We start from the raw sequence: 17,675 nt of genomic DNA on the forward strand, positions 1-17,675 counted from the left end.
ATTTAGACAGTAAAAATATATTTAGACAATGATAGACAGTGACAATAATTATTATAATATAATAAAATACATTTTAAAACAAAGATTTCTTATTAATTCTTTTAAGATTAATAATAAACCATTAATACATTTAATGACAATAATATTGTCGTGCCGAGTGGGGACGGAACGGAGACAAAGGCACAGACGTCAGGGTATCGGGGAATATGGGTTTAATTACAGGTAAGGCAGGCAAAACGCAGACGGACAATACAATGACCAGACTGGGGAAACAAACTGAAACGCGGACTAAATACAGAGGACTAATGACAACAAAAAGTAACAGCTGATCACACGGGGATTCCACACTGGGTTAACGAGGGGGCGTGGCACACGGAAGGAGCGGACGATCAGGGCAGGACACGTTTTTTTTTTTTTAACTTTACACATTGTTTGGATACATTTATTTTCTTACTTTACAAATTACTGTTTTGATAAATGTCCTTAGATGTGTTTGGTACAGTATATGCTCTTCTTGTTTTATCCGGTTCATTTTGTGTTTAAATGCCAAAAAAAAAAAAAAATGATTTAGGTGTAATTTTTGGTTTTCCATTATTTCTTATGGGGAAAATTCGATCACTTTTTAGGATTCGATCCGGAGTTCTGAACGGATTAAGTTCGAGTTCTGAGGTACCACTGTATTTGCTAAAGCTGTGGTATAAAGCAGCTTATTGGGACTACATGTGTGTCTGTGTATGTATATGTGTGAGAGAAAGAGCTTTCTGGGTTGTTTTATTCAGATGCTTCAATGCATATTGGTGGATTTAAATGTTAATGTATTTAAAATGTATCAGGCAAGCCGTTTTGTAAATATAATAAAAATATATTTAATGAATATGACATGTGCAAGAAAATATTAGACTTCTCTGGCAGAATGCTAAATGCAGTCTATAGATGTATGCTGGCGCCCCCTCCCCACCCCCAAAGTCCTTTTTATTCTATTTACTGAAAATGGTGTCAGTGAATTTCTGTAGAAGACAAATTTAGGGAAAAATAAGCTATCCTTATCCCTAGATAAAGGGGTGAGTGAGAAAGCCCAACGATTCACCTGAAATTCAGCCAGGAAAAGGCAGCCTTCGTTAGCAATCTTTTTCTTGAAGGTATCGAGTAGGAGCTCTGCTCTAATGGGCTCCACATTCAGCAGGCTCTTATCTTCATCTACGGAGTTTAGGAGGAAACTGTTTATAAAATCTGCTGCTTTCCATAAAGTCCACCCCTGATCACATAATCCCAAAAATGTCTTACCCTTGGCCAGGACATCGAGCTCCTCATTGCATGTTTCACTGAAAGAGATTAAAGAAGCAACTGTAAAATGTTGCTAAAATAATAAAATTGTTTTTATGTTGTGGTACACATTTTTTTTAACATGTTAATACAGTGCATGGTGTGTGTGTCAGAACTTACTATGAGTTCTTCTTATGAAGAGCATAAATCTTATACATAACAAACAGGAGGGCCAGAGGCAAAAGAACGAGGAAGAATATCAGGAATCCAGCTACAGCTTTATCGTTATCTGGAAAACAAAACAAAATCAACACAATGTCACCATTCCATTCCACCTGCGCATTAATCAGACAGCAGTATTTAATGAATGGAGGGCATGCTTGCTGTTCGAGGTGTAAGTTGTATAATACTTACATTTAGTACGAAATTCTTTGGAACTGTTGGGAATTGTTTCAGCATCACTGTAAAAATGGCCATTGAACACTTCAACCTAAAAATAAGATGATTATTTTAAAACAATAAATGCACTTTAATATACAGTAAGCCAGGTTGATATTTTCTTATAAAAAAGATTTTCTTCTAATAATAGAGAACTTTTCAGTCATCAACTTAATTTAAACTTTGCATCCTACAAACATTCTTAAATGTTAAAAATGGAAGAGAATCGTTTAAGTAGAATGACAGCTAGTTTAGAAAGGATTGTATGTGTTATATTGCATGTAAGTCTGCCAGTGAGACTTCTAGTTAAGTTTTGCATTGTACTTAATTGCACAAACTGGTTATTATTTACACTGAAATATATGACATAATGCTAACTCAAGTTTGAAACTGTGCAACTGTTTCAATGAGTAATTAAAACATCCAGCTAAAATTCTTATCCTGTAACATGTCGCTTGCACTTGCTGTCTATAGTGCTAGCAGTTGCTGTTTAAGGATTGTGGTTATGCATAGAACTACCATTGACTGGCTAGGTGTTTTTAGAATGTTTTAATGAGCTACACTGTTGTGTCAAGTTATCTTTTACTGTTGGTCATGATTTATCTGTAGGAGTACCGCTGTTAGTGTTTCCAGTGGTCAGGTCACATGGACATGAAGAGTACAAAAAATTTGGACTTGAGGAAAAAAGTTTTAAGAATTGGGCTTTTGACATGTTTAGCTATTGGAATCTAAAGAATGATTTTTTTTTAGCAAAGACACATTGGATATCCTTTATCAGGAAAGTATTTCATATGGGTTAGTAACTGAGAGTATTTCACATTATTCTGTGAGACCAGACACCAAAAAGGTTACCAACATTGTCAATAAAATACCTGAAATAATATATACATTTAAATTACTGTATGTACATCATACCCTGAGTACAATCAATTATTATTTTGTCTTTGTTAAGATATTTTGCTCTACTCTGAATTACATAACATATTCAGGTCAGAAATTAAAGTGAAACATCATAAAATATAATAGAACTATGATAGAAAACAATACCGTCACATTGTATGATGATAAATAATAAAGATTTGTAAAGGAAAACTGGCATCTTTCAAATGTTTTGGGAAATTCTGTATCATAACCTATCCTTCGTATTGTTGCTTTGAACTCCTCTTGAGGACCATACATTTTTCCTTTAAATTCACAAGAAACATTGAAGGAATTATGACTTGTTTCTACAGTGTGAATTTCCACGGTCCCTTTCGGTTCTGTAAAAAAATGAAAACACACTTTTAATGCCGAAATTAAAACAACCACATAAAAAATTATTTTGAATTATCCTTTGACACACTTGGGTGGCAGAGTGACTCATTGAGTATCACTGTCGCCTCACACCTCCAGCCCAGGCGACTGAATGATTCTGTGTTTACGTAGGTTTCCTCCTGCAGCTAAATGCTAATTTGCCTATAAAGTATGAATATGTATGCGAATACAGTACCAGTCAAAAATGTGGACATGCCACGTTGCCCACAAAGGACAGTGATAGTGTCACACCTGACCTAAACACAGCATCCCAGGTGGCCACCTCATGGAACTGGTGTGGAGGGGAAAGTAAGGCCAGCCCATCCATGGAACACTGAGGTTAAGGGCCTTGCTCAAGGGCCCAATGGTGGTATCACTCTGTTGACTTGGGGATTTGAACCAGCAACCTTCTGAGTCCAACCCACAAATCTGGTCCCCTGCCCCCCAACAAATTTTTTTGTTTGTTTAATACTTTTCTGGTCAGTAAATTCCATATTTCCATATTTTATTTGATAATTTTGATGTTTTAATAATTATTTTAGGATGTAGAGAATAGAGCACCTTTCTATGGGTACGTGCATCCACATTTTTGACTGATACTGTATATCTCCTGCAATAGCGTGGACGTACCCCTGTCTTGTTATCTATTCTGCATAGGATAAGCTCCAGGTCCTTCGGCTACACTGACTAGGATTTAGTGGTGGATTTAGATTGATGGATTTAGTCGTGTGTTCAGTTCTATGGTTTTACATATCAGGACAATAAAAAAACCATCCGGTCCTTACCAGGTCCTAAAATTATTTATATCTAATGTCAGTGAAACAACACACAGTAGATTCCACCATGTCATTATTTAACCAAACCAAAATGGAGAAGCCAAGTGTGGAAAATTCAACAAGAACCAATGAGAAACCCAATGATGAACAAATCAAAGGGAAGGGGGTTAAACCTAGTGATGACAGGTACTGGGCAGGAATTCTATCTTCACCAGGTTCTGAAGCACTGTTTCTCATTTTTTATCAAAACCAGAGTTCAGCAGGGTTATTCACGGAGTGGCCACTTCTTTATGCACAGCTCTCTGAAGGTCCCGCCACAGCATTTCAATCAGGCTGAGGTCTGGACTTTGACTGAGCCATTGAAACACCTTGATTCTTTTCATTTTCAGCCATTCAGTTATAGATTTGCGGGTGTGCTTGGGATCACTGTGCTGTCGCATGACTCAATTTCAGTCAAGCTTTAGCTGTTGGACAGATGGCCTCACATTTGACTCAGCGGTACTTAGGTTCAAGGTCAGACTCAATGACTGCAAGGTGCCCAGGTCCTGTGGCTGCAAAACAAACCCATCCCTCCACCACTGTGCTTGACAATTGGTATGAGGTGTTTATGCTGACATTCTATGCTTGGTTTTCACCAAACATGATGTGCATTATGGCCAAACATTTCCACTTTGGTCTCATCTGTCCAAAGGACGTTGTTCCAGAAGTCTTGAGGGTGGTTCAGATGCAAACCTAAAGCTGTGTTGCTATGTTCCATTTTGAGAGCAGAGGCTTTCACCTGGAATCCCTTCTAAACAACAGACTTGTCAGTATTGTTGTAATTGTACTGTCATGAACTATAACAAGTAACATGCTACCTGAGGCCTGTAGAGCCTGAGATGTAGCTCTTGGGTTTTTTGAAGTTTCTCTGAGCATTGCATAGTCTGACCTTGGGGTGAATTTCCTGGAACATCCACTAATTTTTATTCAATATATTTGATGCAAATTTTAGAATTATGGAATCTGCATTAAATTGTCCAATTCACATTTTCCATCTTTTGACATGCAATTGCTATAGATTCTGACTCATCCATCCATCCATGTCAGGGTTGCTGAGGAGCCCTGAGCCTATCCCAAGTAGCACAAGGCAGGGATACAGACTGGACAGGATACCAGCCTATCAGACTGCACACACACTCACACACTATAGGAAATGTACAGGCACCAGTTTTCCTAACTGCATACTATCGGACTGTTGTAGGAAACCAGATTAGCCAGAGGTAATCCAGGCAACACAAGGAGAGCATGCAAACTCCACTTAAAGGAGCTGGGATGAGAATCACATTCCCAGTCCTGAAGATGGGATGTCACTGTACCAAACCCTTAAGCTGAGTAATCTGTAATAAAAATAAAAGACAGAATACAACACAGAAAGCAGAATACTCACTGCCAGGAAGGGTCTGGATAGTTTTTTCCGCAGTTGGTTTTAGAAGTGTTCCATAGTACAAGGCTGTCACAGAGAATGTATAATATGTGTATGGAGTTAGGCCTGTGAAATGATGTATTCCATGGTTTTTCTGGCACTTTTCTGTAAAATCAACGAGTGACAAAACAAGTAAACAAATAAACAAAGTAAAAGTAGTTTTGCTATTTTATTCTTCTTTCCATATTGTCATTTCTCAGGATCGGTTCCTGCCCTGTCCTGTCCTGATTGCCGTTCTCCTGTTTCCAGGTGTCGCTGCCGTCCCGCTCCTAGTGCTCCACTGCACCACCACACCTCCCACGTCCGTTACTAGTGTTTGAGTCCTTAGTGTTTGATTAATTAGTAATGGCCTACACCTGTCCCTCATTTAGCTCTCATTCACCAGTGTATGTATGTGCCTGCTCTTCCCTTGTTTGCTTTGGGGTTTTTGTATTTGCTGTGTCCCTTGTTCTTGACTTTGTTTGTTTGTTTGTTTGTTTGTTTGTTTGTTTGTTTGTTTGTTTGTTTGTTTGTGTTTGTTGGTTGGTTGGTTGGTTGAGTGCCTTTGCTTTCCATTTGTACCTTAGTTAATCTCCATGTTCTTCACCTGCCTTTTTAGTCCTCTGATGGTCCTTTTGTTTTCTGTCCTGTTTTTGAGTTTGGTTTATAATTCCTCATACCTCAGCTGCAAAGCGGGTTGTTTTTTTTTTCTTTTATCATATCTCAATGTGAGTTATTATTGTAACAATTACATGTAACAGAATTTGTTGCAGTTGGTGTTTTAACTAATTTTATAACAGAAAAAGATTTAAAAAGCTTGGTCATGACCTGTCCAGTCCATTTCCTGGTATGACCAGCAGGGGTCGCTGCTGGCCCTCCGGCTCCCTTCTAATTCTCCCCAGGTGTGTCTTGCTCGTTATGCCCAGTCCTATTGTGCTAACCGCCCCCATCTGCATTGTGTCAGCCCCTCGTTAGTCATGTGTATAAGTGCTTCCCAGTCCTGTGTTCCCCAGTTTGGTCATTAACGTCAGTCCTTCTGTTGCCTGTGCCCTTCCAAGTTCTAGTCTTCCCAGTACAACCCTTCGTGGTTCTGTTTGTTTCCCTGCTCCTGTATTGGTCCAGTAAAGTCCCATTTTGGTGTCCTGATGCCTGCCCTTGTATATTTCATTTTTTGTCATGACAGCCTGCATAGTAAATAATTAATTTTATAATTAATAACAACTGCAGAGTAATACTGAATATCAATGTGAACAGCAAAAAAAATCTGATTGGATTGTATATTTGAAGAAGCCCAGCTGAGTCTACGCATGCAGTATCTATTCTCTATTCAGTATCTATTCTCTATACAGTATCTATTCTCTATTCAGTATCTATTCTCTATACAGTATCTAGTACAGGCTCACAGTAAGCCTGAACATATCCCAGGATGCCCAGGGTACGAGGCAGAGGCACACACACTATCTATGGGCAATTTATAGATACAAACATACCTAAATAAATTGCATTTCAAAAAGAAATCAGCACAAACATGGGACATACTACCTGCACACAGACAGCAGGGGAGGGATAGAGCCCAAAACCCCGGAGGAATGTCGCCACCGTGGTTCCCACTGGGCAGCCCATTAAAGCAGCTTATGTATTATTTCTGTGATGACTGAGTAAGCAGAATTTGTAAGCAGAATTACTAAAACTTACCTTGTGTTTGGTTACCTTGTTCTTTTATGCAACTTTCAAAAGTAAGACTATCCAGGAGCAGAGGACACTGTGTGCTTGTTCTGTTCAACATGAGCTGGACAGAAGTATTTCCTGTCTTATTGTCCAGGTCTATGTTTATATCTAGGAAGAAAATTTGAGACACTTATCACTATTATTTTTAACTTTTTTGAAGTGCTGCATTTTTTTTCAATTTCAGTTTAAATTTTAGTCTTTAAATAAAACATTTCCATTGTTTCTATTTAATGCAGTTTCTGATCATTCCATTCATTTTCTGTACCCACTTGTCCAAATGAGGGTTGTGGAGGTCCAGAGCCTATCCCAGAAGCTATGGGCGTAAGACAGGGAACAACCCAGGATGGGGTGCCAACCCATTGCAGGGCACACTTACACACACCATTCACACACACATTCACACCTATGGGCAAACTGGTATCTCCAGTTAACCTCAGTATGTTTCTGGACTGTGTGCAGCGGGAGAGCAGAGTATGCAGAGAAAACCTGATGACAACATGGGAAGAACATGCACACTCTACACACATGGAGCCTGAGCAGAGACTTTGACCACAGTCCCAGAGGAGTGAGGCAGCAGTGTGAACCACTGAGCCAACCCTGATCATTCCTTCTGCTCTTAAAATACGACTTAAGTAACTGGAAACAGGTCGTAGAAAATTACCGTTCAAATAGTGCAACTAGTACTTACCACACCAGGTGTCCACTGTTATATCTGTAACAGTGATGATGTACTCCTTGTAAGTTACTCTTGCAGTGCAGGTGTACTTATGCTGTGGTATCAGCTGGTCAAGGCTGAAACTCCCTTCTGATTTAAAATATATATATAAATTTTGCTGTAAACTTTATGGTGTCTTGTCAACCAAAATAAATGATTTTATCTCTCAGATTAGGCTGAAAAATATCTTTTTTGTCTGATAATCAGAATTAATCTTAAATTCTTATTCCACAAAGTTAGTGAATGACTTGTGAATGTATTGTTTCAGAAAATAATTGCATGTTTACACCTTGAAAGCCACAGGCTATGTTTAGTTACCTTTGTTTGTATTTTTACAGCTGTAATTAAATTCAATGCCAGTGCATGTTGCTGGTTGATTTTTCCATTTTATTTCTGGGGGCCAGGTTCTAGTATATTCTAGTGAGTTGGTTTTTATAACTGCAAAAGTAAATTGTGTTTATTGAACACGTTAAAAAGTTTCAGAAATTGCAATTATAGCATTAGTCCATCATGAATGAAATCAAAGAAACATTTTGTGATGTTTCTGAGAAGGATGATGTTTCTCTGTGAAATACTGACTTAAACTGTGTGAAATTCTTGTAGTTTCAATTATGTATTGATGAAATATTCTTATAATGTAAACAGGTAAAATTACTTATATTATGATTTATCATTACAAAATTATAGGCTTCTCAGATTTGTTTGCATTACAAGAAAGAATTTCAAATAACAAACAGGCAGAATTAAAATAAACATACCTGGTCCAACATCATATGTTTTGCTGATGCTACACCGCTTTGCTTTGACACTGAACTTATGGTTTTGGCAAGAATCCTGCTCCTCCATTATAATACAAGTATCATTAAATGTGCCTCGTTTATTGAGTTCATAGGTAAGAATTACATTTCTCATACTCCATTTCATTGAGTAACACAACAAATCTTTTGTGAAACTTAAGTTGATATCATTTTCAGCTGAGAGACAAAAAAACACGAAACAATGTCATAAATTCATTTTCCATATTGCACACCCATTAAGGTCACAGTGAACCTTGCACACTACGGGCAATTTACAGAGACACAAATTCACCTGAAATTTGAAACTGGAAAAGTCATAAAGGACCCATGCAATCTTCAAGCACAATGCTGCTATAGTGCTAACTGCTAACTGCTAAGCCACCATGTCATTTACAGCAGAACAAATACTGTAACCTAAATTACATTGTGACATTAGTATTAATAAATAATAATAATCACTTAATTAATTCCCATGGGGAAATTGTTTTTATGCCACCCTCAAATTGCTCTTTCTAAGCAAGCTATCACAAAGGGCAGCCACCCGTGAAAGTGCCCAGGGAGCTGGGGGTTAAGGGCCTTGCTCAAGGAGCCACAGATGTTTGAACCGGCAACCTTCTGATGAGAGGCACACAGGCTTAGCCGACTGAGCCACATGATGGCCCAAAAGAACCATAAGAAATGAATGTAACCTGAATACTGGAACATAAAAGGGGTCATTTTAATTAAATCTTTAATCTTAGGCTTACCTAAATCATTGGTTCTGATGGATTCTGGTGGTTTTAAAGTACAGGATCCTTGAGTTGCTTTTCTGTTTCTGTAGGTTGTACAGGGCTTTGCTGAAATTTCTCTTTCATTTGGGAATTCCACACTGTATATTGTATTATCATCATCATAAAATGTTACAGTACTTGACTGACCATTGTCTACCGTAACTAAAATGCCATATTGGGTTTTACTAATTGAGTAGCTTCCTGTAGTACAAAAATAAAATTCAGAAGTTTGAGAGACTGATCTGTAAATGTCAAGAAGAAATCAAAGCAAGTAATGATGTATAACGTGTGAAGTATAATAAATGAGGAAAAGTTGGTAGAAAATGGAAAAATAATTACTGTATGTTGGTGGAGTAAATGTGAATCTTTTTGGAAAGACATTTTCCTCCTTTTATTTTACAAGCTCTTTTGAAATTTAATATGAGTAACATATTTTTGGTCACATATCATCTGAAACTCACCACAGGATTCCTGTGTAGAGCCTGTTAGAGAAAAGAGCACAATGAGAAGCCATTTGGGAACAAAAGAATGAAGGATAATAATTTACATAGAAATGCACAAGAACCCCCTTAGAGAGAGAGGCATCCTCTGCAGAGAGAACCCCAACCTATAGGACCCCCTTAGAGAGAGAGGCATCCTCTGCGGAGAGAACCCCAACCTATAGGACCCCCTTAGAGAGAGAGGCATCCTCTGCAGAGTGAACCCCAACCCATAGGACCCCCTTAGAGAGAGAGGCATCCTCTGCAGAGAGAACCCCAACCTATAGGACCACCTTAGAGAGAGAGGCATCCTCTGCAGAGATAACCTCAACCTATAGGACCCCCTTAGAGAAAGAGGCATCCTCTACAGAGAGAACCCCAACCTATAGGACCCCCTTAGAGAAAGAGGCATCCTCTACAGAGAGAACCCCAACCTATAGGACCCCCTTAGAGAGAGAGGCATCCTCTGCAGAGAGAACCCCAACCTATAGGACCCCCTTAGAGAGAGAGGCATCCTCTGCAGAGAGAACCCCAACCTATAGGACCCCCTTAGAGAGAGAGGCATCCTCTGCGGAGAGAACCCCAACCTATAGGACCCCCTTAGAGAGAGAGGCATCCTCTGCAGAGAGAACCCCAACCTATAGGACCCCCTTAGAGAGAGAGGCATCCTCTGCAGAGAGAACCCCAACCTATAGGACCCCCTTAGAGAGAGAGGCATCATCTGCAGAGAGAACCCCAACCTATAGGACCCCCTTAGAGAGAGAGGCATCCTCTGCAGAGAGAACCCCAACCTATAGTCTGAAAAGTGACCACAAGGGTGCTGCTTTCTGCAGTGATTGCAGGTGTGGAGGTTCCTGTGCTTGAGGGGCTTGAAGGTCTAACAAAGGTTTTCCCTCCTGGAAATTAAGGAGATAAATGATATCTGATGCAAGGTCTTTACAGTAAGTCCAAAAGCATAACAAGTATGTTGCTTTAACAGGTATGACTGACCTGTAGTGAGAAAGGTACTGGGTAAAATGGTGGAAACCTGTAAGTGACTGTGAAGTTTCTATATGAGGTGAATGAACATGAAATGAAATGCTCGCTCATGTCTGCTATTCCTAGAATTCAGCTTTAAGTTCAAAACGTTCTACTTTAATATCAAAGTTTTTGACTTTTTTTCTTGAAAGTTTATTTTGACTTTAATATCAAAACTTTTGACTTTGACTTTAGTCTCAAATTGTTTTTTGAATTTTGTTTCCTTTTAATTGGTGTCAGGATCTGTTTCTGCCACTCCTGTAATGTTTACATTTGGCCAGCAGATGCCGCTGGCCAACCCATTGTTCTTAATCATTCTCAGCCTTGTGTTTCAGTTACTGACACTTTCTCCCATTTATGGTTTATTATTGTGCCCTGCAGCCGCCGGGGATCGGACCGCCAGGGCCTCCCTTGGCCGCCACCCGATCCACAATGCACCGAACCCCCTCTGGACATGAGAGGTGAGGGGGGCTGTCAAGCTGAAGAAGGAGGCTTACCAGGAATTATTTCCCCTGGGGTCTCTGGAGGCAGATGACGGGTACCGGCAGGCCAGGCGGAATGCGGCTCGGGCGGTCGCAGAAGCAAAAACCCGGGCGTGGGAGGAGTTCGGTGAGGCCATGGAAAGTGACTTTCGGTCGGCCTCAGAAAGGTTCTGGCAAACCATCCGGATTATCAGGAGGGGGAACAGCTCCTGGTTCCTACTATTTATAGTGGGGAGAGGGTGCTGTTGACCTCACCTGGGGACATCACCCAGAGGTGGAAGGAATACTTTGAGGACCTCCTCAACCCTGCCTCAGATACATCTACGCACACTGCCTTTGAGACATCTGAGGGCACAGAGCCCGAGGGTGCTGGGGGAGGCTTGCCCCTTACTGGGGCTTAGGTGGTCAGGGTGGTTAAAGAGCTACATGGTGGCCAGGCGAGATCCACCCGGAGTACCTAAAGGCTCTGGATGTTGTGGGGCTGTCGTGGCTGACACGCCTTCTCAACAGTGCGTGGAGGTCAGGGACAGTGCCACTGGATTGGCAGACCGGGGTGGTGGTCCCCTTATTTAAGAATGGGGACCGGAGGGTGTGTCCCAACTACAGGGGGATCACACTTCTCAGCCTCCCTGGGAAAGTCTATTCCAGGGTACTGGAGAGGAGGGTGAGATCGATAGTCGAATCTCGGATTCAGGAGGAACAATGCGGTTTTCGTCCTGGCCGTGGAACACTGGACCAACTTTATACCCTTCAAGGGTACTGGAGGGGGTCTGGGAGTTTGCCTATCCAGTCTACATGTGTTTTGTGGATTTGGAAAAGGCTTACGACCGGGTTCCCCGAGGTGCTCTGTGAGGGTTGCTTCGGGAGTATGGGGTCCGGGGGCGATTCGGTCCCTGTATGAATGGAGCAGAAGCTTGGTCCGCATTGCTGGTAATAAGTCAGACGTGTTCCCAGTGCGGGTTGGGCTCTGCCAGGGCTGCCCTTTGTCATCGGTTCTGTTGATAATATTTATCGACAGGATTTCTAAGCACAGCCAGGGTGTTGAGGGTGTCAAGTTTGGTGGCCTCAGGATTGCCTCGCTGCTTTTTGTGGATGATGTCGTCCTGTTGGCTTTATCTGCTGGGGATCTCCAGTGTGCTCTGGGGTGGTTCGCAGCCGAGTGCGAAGCATCGGGGATGAGGATTAGCACCTTCAAGTCTGAGACCATGGTTCTCAGCCGGAAATGGGTGGATTGCCCTCTTCAGGTCAGGGAAGAGGTACTGCCTCAAGTGGAGGAGTTCAAGTATCTCGGGGTCTTGTTCACAAGTGACGGTAGGCGAGATCGGGAGCTGGACAGACGAATCGGAGCGACGTCTACAGTTTTGCAGGCGCCTAAACGGTTCGTCGTGGCTAAGAAAGAACTGAGCCGAAAAGCAAAGCTCTCGATCTATTGGTCCATCTTCGTCCCTACCCTCACCTATGGTCATGAGCTATGGGTAATGACCTAAAGAATGAGAATACAGGCGGCCGAAATGAGATTTCTCCGCAGGGTGTCTGGGCTCTCCCTTAGGGATAGGGTGAGAAGTTCAGATATCCGGGGGGGTCTCAGAGTAGAACCGCTGCTTCTCCACGTCGAAAGGAGCCAGTTGAGGTGGTTTGAACAACTGGTTCGGATACCTCCTGGGTGGCTACCCAGAGAGGTTTTCCGTGCATGTCCTACAGGGGGGAGGCCCCGGGGCAGACCCAGGACTCGCTGGAGGGATTATATCTCTCGGCTAGCCTGGGAACGCCTCGGTGTCCTCCCCGAGGAGCTCGTAGAGGTAGCTGGGGAGAGGGAGGTCTGGGTATCTCTCCTGAAGCTGCTACCACTGCGACCTGAATCCCAGACAAGTGGTAGATAATGGATGGATGGATGGATGGATGGATACTGTGCCCTGTTACAACGTCGGTCAATGTTAGTGCTGCATGTTCGTTCCCACTCGTGCTTTTCTGGTGATAATTTTCTTTGTTACTGTTTTCCCTGAGCCTCTCCCTGTGTTTAGGTAAGTCTTTGTCACTCCTGGTTGTTCCTCCCTCCCTCTTGTTTTGACCCTTTTGTTTCTGATTAAGTGTGTGTTTTGTACTGTAATAAAGTCCCCCCTTCAGGTTCTTAAAGGTTGCATATGGATTGTCACTCCTTCCCTGTGTTCAGATGTAACAGGTGCCCTAATGCTCTTCCATATACAAATTTTTGTGTTTAAACTATAATTTAAAAGTAAATTATCTAAAATTGTAGATAATAATGATAAACTTGAATTATGAAGGATAAGTATATACATATATAAAATAATTAATTGCTTATTTATCACAAAGTGTTTTAAAATGATATAATCACATACTTTGCTGTTTATTCAGTCTAGTAGGCAGGTTTGCTATATATAATCCCTACAAAGTTACATTTATACCGAGTTTAATTCCAGTCTAATTGTTGTAATTAGTGTCATTAATCCATGCATTCATCCAGCCATTTTCTGTACCCGCTTGTCCTATCGAGGGTTGTGGGGGATCCAGATCCCATCCCGGAAGGTATGGGCGCAAGGCTGGGAATATCTCAGGACAGGCTCCAACTTGATCTGTATTATTTTACTTTAAAAAAGAATAATAATAATTTCAAACATTTGAACAAAATATCAAAATGAAAACGATTATCAGGTACTGTAATCAATCTTCTCAGTTAGAGTTTTGACAGCAGGTCCCCAGGAAATAATTATTGAAAACTAGTGGATTTTTTGTAAAAGAAAGATTTGTGTAAAAGAAGACAGCGCCCCCTAGGCATATGTATTGCTATTGCTAAACAAATTAGCAAATGGGACGCCTGTCCTGTCTTTCTAAAGAACAAAAAAATGGTGTCAGGATGTGGTTTTGGTCTGTTCTCAAGGGGAAGCCTGCGAGCTGCACGCTTTCTGCAAGGCGAGGCTCAGCAGCATTGGAAAGCCGCATGGGGGAGGGAATGAGGTAATGTATTCGGGGTTGTAAAGAATGACGTTACCACTAACATGGGTGACATGTGATATCCTTAGGATTTAGTATGTGTCATTTAGTATATTTACTATGTACCGTTTTTGAGTTTTCTTTAATAGCAAACTAACATTAATCACCATCTTGCACAAATATTTGTCATTCACTGATCTACTGATATGACTTACAATGTTAGTTTACAAGCATAAATCAAGACAATGCATTTTATACATTTTCATCCAATCCTGCATATAATACATTGCTGTAAGATCTGCAGTTTCTTGATCTGAACTGTTTTTTGTAACAACCCAATCAAACCTCATTAATTAACTAAAAGTTAGACTGAAAATTTGCCTGTCATTGCTAGTGAGAAGGAGACGGTAAGAATATCTTTGGTCGCTACCCTTATCAGTTCAGTGACCACATGTAGATGAGCTGCTAATAATGCAGCCATTTGAAAAGCAATCAGAGGGAATTTCCTCTGCGAGGAATCAGCACCAGCCTTTGCCTCATACGTAAAGTGAAAAGGTGTAAAGCTTGACAACTAAAATGTGATATGTGGTGAAAAATGCATGATGTCATTTAACGTCGTGAGAGCTCAAGCTACAACAACAGGAATGATTCAAACTATTGCCAAAAGTCCAGTTAGCTTGGTAATTAATATTTATGGATTTGTTAAATGTATTGGAGTAAATAGGTCTTCAATATCGCTTGGATCCCAGTGGGTTGTGAAAGAAATTAGCATTTCCATCTGTGTTGTAACAACTAATACCATCTATACTATGAATGAAGCACAACCAAACTATTTCAGTCAAGTTGTAGTATCCTCTAGTCATGCTTTAGCTACCTGTAACACACACCTTGATGTCCCTGGGACTTCAGCTTCAAAGCAGTTATACAGTACAGAGAACTCATGGTGTCCTGGGATTGTCACACTGATATTCATACAGCTAATAAAATCCATCCATCCATTTTCCATAGTCATTGTCCTATGCAGGGCTGGGAAGGTCTGGAGCCTATGGGTTGAGGCCCATCCTATGTTATTCCCTGCCAGGCATCAGTAACAGGCTCCAGACCCCTGCGTTCCTCCAAAAGTCAAGCAATCGTGGAAAATGGATCAACTGATAAAAAATAGCTCATCCATTACCAATCTGCTTCTGTGACTTTTACTGTCAGATGATCTGCTTTCTTCACTCATGGTTTTGTTATATCTACATACTGCTCCTTATTTACAGACTTTTCTCCCTCTCTTTTCTTTTTTTCACTAGTTATTTGTATAACCTAAAGTCCTATTTATGTTTTATAAGGAATATATTGTCATTTTTGTGTTAAGGTGTTTTATTTTAAATTAAATATCATGAACTAATTAAATATTTTGTTGAATAAGCAATTATAAGGAAGTCAAATGATGTTCACATGCTTCATTTTCTACACATTTACTTTCAACTGCCTTTGACACCTTTTTTTTTTAACTGTAAAGCTTCCTGTTTCTTCGTTTACCATTTTAGTAAGCTGTTGCTGATGAGAGAAAAGGAAGAAGTTTGTCTTAAAATGGAATCAGGAAGTGGGCCGACTTCAGGGTTGCAGCTACTGAGATCAGTACTCGAGTTTAAAAGTCTGAAAAGACAGTATCACTACACATACATAATTCAGTTAATAAAGAATAAAATAATGAACAAAGAATAAAAGACATATTGTTTAGATATTAAATACCTGGATTTGATTTTTAATGTAATATATAAATTTTAATGTAATATATAAATATTGTAATATATAAGTATAATGAAGTACGAATGATCGGGGGGGCACAGTGGTCAGCACAGTCACCTCCTACCTCTCCAGAGCAGCGTTTGAGTCCCTGTCTCTGCTCCGTGGGTCTGATGTTCTCCCCGTGTCATTGTGGGATTTCTGCCAGGTACCCCAGTTTCCCCCCATAGTTCAAAAAGGTGAACTGGAGTTGCTAACTTGTATGTATCTGAATGGGATATGTGCCCTGTGATGGGTTGGCCCCCTATTCTGGGTGATTCCCTGCACTATAGCCTCCTTCATAGGCTCTGAAGCCCAGTGACCCTACAGAGGACAAGCAGGTGCAGAAAATGGATGGATGGAATGTAATATTGCCTGTGTGCAAATTTGACTGAATGTCATTATCCATTAGTAAATTTATGATCTTAAATAAAGTTTACATGCTATTTCATGAAACCTATGTTAGTTAATCGTGATTAATTACTCATGAATATGGCTAGATAAACTGTAACCAAATATACTAACAAGATATCTCAGATATCAGCTTTCCTAATAAGGCAATAGTTATAGGTCACAGTCTATAACTAAATGTTCTTCTGTAATAAGGAACCATTATTTCATTATTTCAAAATCATTATCACAGCATGGCTGCAAGTGCTGAATTATCGCTTTAAGCACATGTACGTATTAGCAGTATATTTACTTTCATTTTAGTACGGCCTGGTACTTTAGCAACGTTCTTAGGAGCCAGACGTCAGCAGCTCATTTATTTTAATTATAATACCTGCCTATTATATATGAGGCAATGCAAATCCAAATTATAACGAGCAGCCTGACAATTCCTACTTGCACATGATAGTACCTTCTAACAGACAGCAGGAAGTATTATAATGAACTATCAAAGGTTATTATTTTGACAAACTGCAGTAGTCATTCTTTATACTGATTTTCCAGAAGAGAATAACACAAAAAAAAGTGACAGATCATCGATGTATTGTTTAATTTGTGGTCTCCATAAAAGTTGCTGTTTTAAATAACATTTTTACATATGCAGTCACAATTTTTTTTGATATGACTTGATATGATCCTTTATAAATATTATATAGCTCATTGAGCGGCAAAAATGCTTTCCTAAAACATGGACTGTCTGAAATGGGTTTGTTTTCTGTAAAATTTCAGTGTTCATTGGAATCTGTCATGTGAATCAAAATTGTAGTTCTCAGGTTATAAAATGTATAATGTGACACCATGCTCATCTGACTTTCCCATTTCCTCCCTAGCATGGCCCTAACACCTGTTTATCCTCTCGTTCCTACCCTTGTGTTATTCCAGCTGCCTCTCCTTTGCTCTCTCATCAGTCTTGTATACTGTATAAGTGCTTCCCAGTCCTGTCTTCCCCAGTCCTGTCATTGATGTTGTAGCCTCATGTTGCCTCCCTCTCATTTTGATCCCCTGAGATCCAGTTTGTTTCTAGTTGTTGTTCTTTTGAGTTTAATGAAACCCCTTTGGCTTTGCAACCTCACCTGTCCCTGCATCCTTCATCCAGATGATATGACACATAACAGGCTAGTTATTCAATTTGATCCATGGAAGCTTTTGTTCAATACCAATCACTGGTCGTATGAAATACAGTTTGATATTTGGGCATCTTAGAAGCTATGGTTCTAGCCATATATCATATACTATTTTTGGGGGGCTGCTAGTTAGACTTTATCAGTTGTTTCTGCATTTGAGTTGGTTTCAGGTCAGTGTTT

General features: G+C 40.3%; 1 protein-coding gene across 2 annotated transcripts in view; it reads right to left on the reverse strand.

The window, feature by feature from the left end:
• Window positions 1-17,675, reverse strand: part of LOC111853372 (receptor-type tyrosine-protein phosphatase C-like) — a 30,942-nt gene that overhangs the window by 12,223 nt on the left and 1,044 nt on the right. The window contains exons 2-13 of one of the 2 annotated variants that reach the window (XM_072699424.1): window positions 9,683-9,703; window positions 9,198-9,422; window positions 8,413-8,628; window positions 7,973-8,092; window positions 7,628-7,744; window positions 6,907-7,047; window positions 5,197-5,337; window positions 2,749-2,960; window positions 1,678-1,753; window positions 1,444-1,552; window positions 1,285-1,322; window positions 1,088-1,197 (exon numbers count right to left, since the gene is read on the reverse strand). In XM_072699424.1, the coding sequence (XP_072555525.1) occupies window positions 1,088-1,197; window positions 1,285-1,322; window positions 1,444-1,552; window positions 1,678-1,753; window positions 2,749-2,960; window positions 5,197-5,337; window positions 6,907-7,047; window positions 7,628-7,744; window positions 7,973-8,092; window positions 8,413-8,628; window positions 9,198-9,422; window positions 9,683-9,703 (1,526 nt within the window). Of the gene's footprint in view, window positions 1-1,087; window positions 1,198-1,284; window positions 1,323-1,443; window positions 1,553-1,677; window positions 1,754-2,748; window positions 2,961-5,196; window positions 5,338-6,906; window positions 7,048-7,627; window positions 7,745-7,972; window positions 8,093-8,412; window positions 8,629-9,197; window positions 9,423-9,560; window positions 9,704-17,675 lie in introns of both variants that reach the window. The other variant, XM_072699425.1, reaches the window with a different exon arrangement.

The sequence above is a fragment of the Paramormyrops kingsleyae genome, chromosome 15 (assembly GCF_048594095.1).
Source record: "Paramormyrops kingsleyae isolate MSU_618 chromosome 15, PKINGS_0.4, whole genome shotgun sequence".
NCBI lineage: Eukaryota > Metazoa > Chordata > Actinopteri > Osteoglossiformes > Mormyridae > Paramormyrops > Paramormyrops kingsleyae.